Consider the following 10,053-nt stretch of genomic DNA (forward strand, 5'->3'; position numbering starts at 1 on the left):
GTGTGTGTGTGTGTGTGTGTGTTCCTGCAGTCGTCTCTTGTGTGTCATGTAGAGATTAACAGGAAGCTGTTGCTGTGGCTCTCTGTGAGCGGAAGCCATCGCAGTACGTGGTGTCAGTGCCTCTAAAAACAGACAGAAGCGTGTTTGATCTGAGAGGAGAGGAGCTGATGGACAGTGAAGGAGACGCTGGAGATTGTTCGCTGGAGGAGTTTCCCTCGAGCCCAGCGGAGGCCGAGCATGTGGTAGGAGCTCAAAACCTGGCCGACTCGGGTCCTTACCAACCTGTAGACAGTTTTTTTTGCCCGTGGAACACAAAATAACTTTGCCGTGGCGTTGTTACTTAATTTTTGCATTATTATTTTGAACATTTCTGCTTTTTCAAGGGCGAGACTTCTGTTTGTCGACTAACATCGATACATTGACATGTTCTTTTGAAGATACTGCTGTTCTTATGCTGTCAGGTGATGTCAAATCATGGTAGATTTCAACCAATGAAAAAACGTATCTGTTAATATTAGTTAATGGACCTCAGCTAACATGTATAGTTGTATTTTTATCAAGTAAAGTTATTGCTCATTGTAATGCATTAATCAGTGCCAAATAATGGGATTTTAAAACACACACACACACACATATATATATATGGCCTCCATTGACTTTCAATTAAAACAAAAAAAACATGCATTTCTTTGAATATCCTCTATGTTCTTTGTTTTATATTTAAGTCTAAAAGGGTTGAAACAACACGAGGATGATTGATGATAACAGCACTGACATTTTAAGGCCTGAACTAAACCTTAGTGAGCGGACCATCGTTATGATTCTGGTTCGTAGCTGTTTTGGTTTTGCTCTTCTGCTGATTCTGAACCTTGTTCGTAGTGAAACCAGTGCTGCTCAGAGCTGAGCGGCGTTCGCAAGACCTTCGATTTCCGTAATGTGACGTGTTACTAAATCAAACAGGATATAACGATGAACTTAGGCCGAGACTTGGCGTCTTTTTTTCTGAATAAATGATTGGACGCGTCTCTGTGGGAAGGTGGCTGATGAATAAGATGGATCGATGTGGAGGAGGAGAAAGTTTAAAGACACGGAAAACGGTCTGATGGATCATTAGCACTACATCAGGAATGAGTATTTAGTGGAATATAGGAGAAATAACGACCCAAATGAGTCACTCGTTGTCATCAAATAAGAATATATACCGACAACAATAGTAAAGTCAATTTCACACGTAACACTGAAAGTGTTTGGTGAAACATACATCTTGGTTTTAATCAGACGTTACTGTAGAGGAGACGGGGAGAGCGGATCAGATCCATTTGATGAGAAACGTTTTTAATGTATGCTGACTTTTGATATACAGACTTAGAGATCTTTTGTGAAACTGTAGAGATAAATGTGTCTGTTTTTTAAAGAAGAAACATTCGAAAAGCGGGAGACTTAGCAAATTTGTAGTTGGATTTTTTTTTAAAATCAATTGCGTTTTTTTCTTCTCCTACACGTTTTGCATGAAGTGACTTTTCCTGTGTTTTGTAAGTGAACTGCTCATGGCAGAACTTCCTTATTGAGTCACGCCGTTCATGTGTGCCGTCCGCTCTCTGTCGGCTGAAATATAACTCTGCTGAAGGTTTCTGTGGTGTCTTGGTACCTGCTCTATTTACACTGCCGGACGTGTGTTTAGTCTTTAAATGGCTGCGCGAACTGCCCGAGTGTGTTATATTTCAACCGGGCGATGTTTGATTACAGTTCAGCTCGGTCTGCGCGATTCTCTGTGTCGGCCAGCGAAAACAAAGCGCAAAGGAGAACTTCTGCATGCGGGGCGAAGCTATCCATGAAGATAAGGTTTCTCTTGCTGTTGTTGACTTCCTCTGTGTGAGCTCTGAACCGCAGAGCTGCCCTTTGATTCTCCTCACAGCACTGCTGAGTCATCTCCAACAAAGACTACAACACAGCCGCAAAGACCAATTTAAAAGCACTTCATTTCATTCAAATCGTATTAAATTCTCCGTAAAGCCTTGTAACTAAAAGTTATTCAAGAAATTGTTGCTCGCTGAAACTTTTTGTGACTCTCCTGTGATTAATTTCGAATACTTTTGAATAAGGCGTTGTTTCGGGAAAATACACGTCAAAGCTATTTGATCAATTACAGTAAAAATACTGTGAAATATTATTACAAATTAAAAGAACTGGTTTAATATATTTTAAAGTTGAAAACTTGTATTCAGTAAGGATGTATTATATTGTAATTTATTATATTGTCAATTCTTTCCAACATTAATAAAATTCAGAAATGTTTTTTGAAGATCTGAAGACTGGCGTAATGATGCTGAAAATACAGCTTTACCGTCAAGAATAAATTACATTTTAAAGTACATTCATTTAGAAAAAACTTATTCTTATTTCTAATAATATTTCACAGTTTTTACAGTATTTTTGCTCAAATAAATTGGTGAGCAATGGAGACTAGCCCTTTTGTAAACATAGAGTGTGTACATACATATATACAAAAGGGCTAGTCTCCATTGCTCAGCAAGACTATATTAAAATAAATGAACTATTTTTGTGCACTTTTGCAGTAAGCGTTCCTTCACTCACTCAGATTGACTGAAATGTGCAGTAATGCCAAATATTGCAGTTCAGGCTTCACACATGCACTAAAAAAGCACCACGGATAGAGACACTTGATCTAATGAGCGGCAATCAGTCTAATACTTGATTTCTCCTGTCAAGCACACTCAGAATCTGTTCTGGACTGTCGCTCGAGGTTTGGTCTAAGAGCAGGTGGTGTGTTTATGTCCCGCTGTGAGGGAGTTATTTATGGTTGTATTGAATCAGTGTACAGCAGAGCGCCGTCACGGACCCCGTTAAGAGTCTCGTCTCAGACTTCACGCTTTCTGAAATCAATGTGCACTGGTTTATGTTTACTGCTGCAGTGAGTCTGAAAGATCTGTGTCCTTAATACATGCATGGTTTTTTTTGAGGAACTCAAAACTATATACTTGCAGGTGTGAAACCAACATTGTTAGAATTGCATGTAAATTTCGATTAAAGGATCACTTTTTTTGGAAATAGACTCCTTCCCAGAATTATTAAGTTGAGTTTTACTTGAATCCATTCAGACGATATAGCACTTTTAGCATAGCTTAGCATAGATCATTGAATCCAATTAGACCAGTAGCATCGCATTCAAAGATGACCAAAGAATTTCGATATTCTTCCTATTTAAAACTTGACTCGTCTGTAGTTATATTGTGTACTAAGACCCTAAAATTAAACACTAAAATTAAAAGATGCCATTTACACAATATAACTACAGAAGAGTATAGGAACAATATCGAAAACTCTTTGGGCGTTTTTGCATGTGATGCTACTGGTCTAATCGGATTCAATGATCTATGCTAAGCTACAACTCAAAGTGCTATCGTCAGACCCAGAGATCGGCTGAATGGATTCTAAAACAGTAAAACACAACTACATACATATTAACTGTAATTCTATGTTTTCATTGATGTTTCGCTGCAGAGTATCTATCTATCTATCTATCTATCTATTATTTTGTTATACACATCCTCCGTCTGCCAGCACTGATCCATGACCCCTACTGTTTCTCCCAGGATTCGGATGGTTTTTCCGTCCTGGAGCAGCTGGGACTGGACCAGAACTCAGATTTGTCAGACTCCTGCGTGCAGCAGCGGTTGGACGAGCAGCGAGAGAAGATCCGGAGGGAGATCCGTAAGGAGCTGAAGATAAAAGCGGGCGCGGAGAACCTGCGACGGGCCACCACCGACAAACGCAACGCCCAGCAGGTGGAGAGCCAGTTACGCAGCTCCAGCCGCAAACTAGACACGCTCCACGCTCAACTGCAAGAGCTGGATGCCCACATCGTGGTCAAGGGTCACGACGACAGCAAAGGTGAGGATCACCATTATTATCTTACCTTCAAAGAGATAGCGCAACCAAAGATTCTGTCTTTAAAGTTTAAAGTTGCGATGGATTTTGCTTCTGCATTGTGACGAAAATTTAAACAGAAAATTGAATGAGAGCAAGGTTTGTTTTTCCTACTTCGAATTTACTGAATGTAGTAAAGTAGGCGTTTCCTTTAGAAATGAGCACTGACGGTTGGAGGGGCGTGGTTAATGATGTCAAACTCATGACCAAGCCGTCAAACTGATGTCATCAGAGAAAACCCGTTGATTTAGAGGGGAGGAGTATTTTTAGATTTGGAATTAATATCATGAATGTTACGTAATTACTTGTCGTTCCAGACCTGTAAGACTTTCTTTTATCTTCGGAACGTGAATTAAGATATTTTTGATCACATCCAAGAGCTCTCTGACTCAATGTTCAGAAACATAGGAAGGATATTGGTTAAACAGTCCATGTGAAGAGACATCAACCATAATTTTATGAAGAAAACATTAGAAAACAAAAAATAAGTACTTAATAAGTAACAATTCTTCTACTAGTCAATACTTACGCTGTGGTGCGGCGCTTTTGTGGAGAGTATCACAAAGCGTGCTGTTTCTTGCCCGTGGACTGTTTTATTCATGTTTCTGGACCTTGAACATGGTGATAACGTAGCTGCATATGGAGAATCAGAATTTCTTGGATTTCATCAGTAAATATTATAGAAATTAATCTATAAATTCATTTGGAATTTTAAAAGATGAACAACATGAGGGTGAGTAATTAATGACAAAATTTCCATTTTTGATTGAACTATAGAACACATGTAAGGAATATGGGTTTCGCTCTTGATGAGTGAATACACATCTTCAGGGTTGATTTGTTGATGCGTATATATATATATTTACAGTCCTCATAATCTGGTGTGACCCACAGATGACCTTCAGTCTCTCGGGACGCCAGGTCGCTCCTCAGCCAATCAGGACAGGATTAAAGCTCTGGAGCGACAGCTCAACATTGAACTCAAGGTCAAACAGGGGGCAGAGAACATGATCCCCATCTACGCCAATGGGGTTACCAAGGTACTATATATCTATCTGAATGTCTCTCTCTCTCTCTCTGAGGGTATATATCTGTCTTTATGAATGTCAAACTATATATGATAGTCTATCTGTCTAACTCTCTTCCTATCTGGATGTCTGTCTTTCTGGATATCTATTAGTATGATGGCCTATCCGGTTGTTAATATGACTGTCTGTGAATGTCTATATCTATCTGTCTATCTGACTGTATATCTGGGTGTCTGCCTATCTATCTGACTTTCTTTTTAACTGATTATCTATCTGTATGTCCATCCGAATGTCTGTCTAGTAGTCTACCTATGTGAAAGTCTGTCTTTGTCTCTGATTATCCATCCATCCATCCATCCATCCATCCATCCATCCTCCATCCATCCATCCATCTATCTGTCTGACGTCTGTCCACGTTGCTGTGCTCCAGGATAAAAAGCTGCTCCAGTCAGCTCAGCAGATGCTGCAGGACAGTAAAACGAAGATCGACATCATCCGTATGCAGATTCGTAAAGCCATGCAGGCCACCGAACAGACAGAAGACACTCAGGGTACGTCTGACCGCTACAGACTGTTTTGCTCCAACAAACGAGCGTTTATCAGCTTAACATGATTATAGAGCTCTTTAATGGCTTAAACACAGTGTAAAGATCCTTCAGCATCTCTGGAGGGAGTCTCGTCTCGCACAGACTTCTTCAGCAGTAGTCTTGTTCATGCAGTGATATTATGCTATGAGGCTACTAAAATGATTTGCATCCAGTGTAATATTTCATATATGGCGAGGGCACGAACCCATAAGGTTTGCAAACCAGTCTGTCCACTTTCATCTCGTCGATCTGTCTAATTCTGGAAAGTGACCAAAGACCGTATGTCTTTCTAGACTGCCGTTTATCTGTTTAAATGAGCAGTTATGAAGAACATCATATTTACTGTACAAAGAGAGTTCATAGTGACATCTATCAAATGTCAGAATATCATAAAGCGTCTTTTAAGAACAGACCCAAATTTAATTCACCATTCATTGTTAGTCTTCCCAAACCAATGGCGCTTGGCTCCAACAACACCAAACGTTTGTCAAATGCAAATCCATAATTTTATTGACTTATAATATAGTGCATAAGTTGTATGGGCTGATACGTTAGTGCTGCCTACTACGGTATTACTTCTGCTTTTTGGAGCTTGTACAGAAAATGTTTGGATGGACTGTCCCTTAATGAAGCTATTTCTCAATGCCTTCATTGATAGAGAGTAATGGAGTCAGATTTAAAGAAAGACACGAGATGTAAACAGAGAGATGAGAGCTGGAGAAGAGGTGGAGGGAGGAAATGGACGGAGCTGGCTCTAATGGACTCTAATGGTGTGTTTGGGCGCTGGAGTCTCATGTGTCCTGGGGCTGGTCGGCAGCGGCTGGTTAAGAATAGATTTATTAATGCCGCTCCACCCTTCGGCCATCAGCATCCAGGATCCTGTGAGGGGATCTGAGGACGGTCCTCTATATCACTTTCACCTGATAGTTCTTGATCGATAACGGCCGCTTTGTTAATTTGGTGATCATTAGAGAAACATCACGTCCACGAGATCCTGTCCTGTCAGTTCGATTCTTCTTAATGTTGATTCTGAGAGCTAAAGTGCTAGAAATCGTGGTTCACGTCACTTCTGGTTCGTCATTTTAGAAAGGGAAAGTCAGGTCAAGCGCATTGCATTTCTTGCTCTCTGGCTGTATAATGCACTTTTTTGTTTTTTCAACTATTATAGAGTAGTTATGTATAGAATATAGCAGTAGTTTATCATTCTGAATATAACGTGCAGGTTTGTGAAAGGCTCTGTTCTTCAGGTGGAGGGTTAGTACGGAGGTCCACGTCTAATCTACTGTTATTTTAGAATTTGTAATTATCGTATTTATTCATATTTAGACATTTTTAAGTACTATTTTCATTTTAGTGTTAGCTTAGCTTTTAGTAATTTGTTGCGTTTTTGTTTTTATTACTAATATTTGATTCGGTTTAGTTTTTCAGTCATTTTTATTTGAAACTTAAACGTAATTTAATTTCCATTGTAACGTTTTTTTTTTTTGTTTTTTTTTTATTGTTCAGTCAACATTACGTTTAAGTATTTTGCTGCTTTTTTGCTATTTGCAAATGTTTTCGTTTTCGATTTACGTTTTAGCGATTTCTGTTCGACGTAAACTTGACGAAAATGCTAAATGTTGCCATGGCAATTAATTGAAATGTAAGCTTACAATATACAACGCATTTAAGTTTTATTTTAGCTTTTTATCAGATTCATTTGTTTAATTCTTGAATTTTTTTTAGTTTCGTTTAGTTTTCCGTCTTACACGTTACTGCGGCTACTATATCTTATATCTTATTTAATGTCAAATCAATGTGCTGTGTTATGTTTTATTTTGGTTAGTTTAATTTCCAGTTGTAGCCAGTTTCGTTCTTCAACTTAAAATTAATTTTAATTAGCTGCCAGAGCCACATTTCAGGTTGCATCCGATGTTAAATATTGCTAATTACGTTCATAGATCAAACACGAGCTCATTACAGATTTGTGTGTGTTTCTATTTCCAGCACCACCCAGCAGGATCTAAAGTGTGTGTGTGTGTGTGTGTGTGTGTGTCTCTGCAGGTAAGCCGGATCTGTGTGGGGTGGAGCTCCGTATCGAGGAGCTCTGGCATCATTACCGTGTTGAACATGCCATGGCCGAGGGCGCCAAAAACATGCTGAGGCTTCTGGGAGCTGGAAAAGCACAGGACAAGAAGGCCATTGCTGAGGTGTGAGAAACGCACGCACCTGACACAGATTGCTCACAGCAGCTGGCTTTGGTTGAAGTCAGGGAGAAGAAGGTGAAGGTTTGCTTTGTGTTCCAGGCTCAGTCTCGCCTCAGCGAAGCGTCCCAGCGCCTAGATCTTCTGCGGGTGTCGTTAGAGCAGCGTTTGGTCAGTCTGCCGGAAGACCATCCCAAAGTGTGTCTGATCAAGGAGGAGTTAGTGCTGGCCTCGTCGTCGGCCTTCAGCTCTCGTCACAGCGCCCCCTATGTCCACAATCAGTACAGCACCCTCAGCAAACCGTCGCCGCTCACCGGTACATCTCCCGAGCGTGACGCAAGAGCAGAGAGAGAGAAAATCGTTTGCGTTAAAATAACACCGGGAAACGTAGAATGCATATACCATAAAATATCGTAACGATATCGTTAAAACATTTCAACCCTGCTTCTAATACATCAATATAAAAATAATTTTTTGGCTTGATTACCGTATTATGATATTATAGTTTCAAATTTAGACAAAATGTCATTTGTGATAGTAACGGAGGGGAATTTGGTCTCATAGGGCAAAAATGACGGTAAAAAACTGTGAAAGTGCTACGTTAAAACCCTGTAAAACGGTTAATTCCTGTAAACTTTAAAGTGACATTCCCAGAATTCCCTGCACTGCGTTTCACAATTTAGTTTGAAATTGTTGTTTTTTCTTATCAGTTATGTTTATTAGTGTTGTATGTTACATGTAATGTTGTTAAATTCATGTTTATTGCATATTTCAGTTTGACAGGTCACCATGACGGTGTTTAGTGTTTGTTTGTGTGTTACTTCGGTTCATCACATGATTTTATCATCATCACCTGCGTTCGGTGGTTATCAGTGTATTTCAGCGCTTTAATAGATTGGTATATTAACATTACATCAGTTCATGAAATTACGGCATTTAACTCTAAATTTAACGTAAAACCTTAAAATTCCGGCCAACTACAGCTGCTTGTTTTTTTACCGCAAATTTAACAGAACTTTTGTGAAAGTTAAAAATAAATAGTTTAAAGATAACAACACTTTATCAAATAAAAAACATGTAAGTTATTTAAATGTTATTTTATGTAATAAATGTTATATTATAAATGTGTTTAATTATACATTTTATTATTAATCGAAATAAATAACGTGAGTAATTTTTATATTATATTATGATTAGCTTTTTATTTCTATTTTATATTCATTTTAATTGAACAGTTCACGCAATTGTAATTAACGCAATGTGAAAAATGATCAATTTCACGACTGTAGCAATAAATCTAAAATAGCTATAATAAAACAGTCTACGATTTTAAATAAATGCATGTATTTTCACATTATTTCACATATAAAAAACGTATAATAGAATTGGAAATGAGGGACACATTCTCGCAATGCAACAAAACTAATGTTTTTTTGTTTAACTTTGTATGTTATTTAGTTTTGTGTTGCTTTTGGGTGAAATATGATCGTGTTTGTGTGTCACACGTTTTAGATCAGGGGTCACCAAGTTCTCTCCTGTGGTCCCTGAGGGCCCGTGTTTTTAGTAACTGTCCTGTAAATGTCTCGTGTCCCGCTCAGGGACGCTGCAGGTGCGTCTGCTGGGGTGCGTGGGCTTGCTGGAGGTGGTCCCGGGCCGCAGTCGCACCTCTCCGCTGGTCTTACCTCACAGTCCCGGGGACGGACGGCCCTTCAAGCTCACTCTGAGCAGCAGAAACAGCAGCTTCAGCCTGAAGATTCCCAGCAAGAGCGAAGAGCTGTCCTGTGAGTGCTTAAAGAAATCAATACTTCTATTAGCAGAAGATGCGTTAAGGGTGATCAAAAGTAACAGTAAAGGCATTAAAACGTTAAATGTTGTTGTTTTTAACCTTTCTTTAACAAGCACGTCTTCAGCATGTCCGAAATGACTCGCTCCCGTGATATAAGCCTGTAAGAGCAGTGTTTTGTTGAGTGCGTTGTGTTTTGTGGTGTGTGTTTAGCGGAGGTGAGCGCCGTGTTGAAGCTGGAGAACTGTGTGGTGGGACAGACGTGCTGGAAGAGTGTGGGGGAACAGACCTGGGATCAGACCTTCACTCTGGAGCTGGAGAGAGTGAGTAACACACACACACACAGACACTCACAGACACACACACACACACACACACACACACACACACACACAGACACACTCACACACACACACACACACAGACACACTCACACGCTCACACACACACACACACACGCTCACACACACTCACACACACACACACTCACACACACACACACACACTCACACACACACACACAC

At 39.7% G+C, this 10,053-nt stretch overlaps 1 protein-coding gene across 1 annotated transcript in view; it reads left to right on the top strand.

Moving 5' to 3' along the window:
- The first annotated feature begins 28 nt into the window (after positions 1-28).
- Positions 29-10,053, top strand: part of LOC122341568 (serine/threonine-protein kinase N1-like) — a 16,394-nt gene continuing 6,369 nt past the window's right edge. The window contains 8 exon segments of the mRNA XM_043235022.1: positions 29-242; positions 3,615-3,912; positions 4,843-4,988; positions 5,407-5,527; positions 7,607-7,752; positions 7,849-8,062; positions 9,345-9,527; positions 9,743-9,852. Coding sequence (XP_043090957.1) covers positions 168-242; positions 3,615-3,912; positions 4,843-4,988; positions 5,407-5,527; positions 7,607-7,752; positions 7,849-8,062; positions 9,345-9,527; positions 9,743-9,852 — 1,293 coding nt within the window. The 5' untranslated portion in view covers positions 29-167.

Source organism: Puntigrus tetrazona, chromosome 3, assembly GCF_018831695.1.
Source record: "Puntigrus tetrazona isolate hp1 chromosome 3, ASM1883169v1, whole genome shotgun sequence".
Lineage (NCBI taxonomy): Eukaryota > Metazoa > Chordata > Actinopteri > Cypriniformes > Cyprinidae > Puntigrus > Puntigrus tetrazona.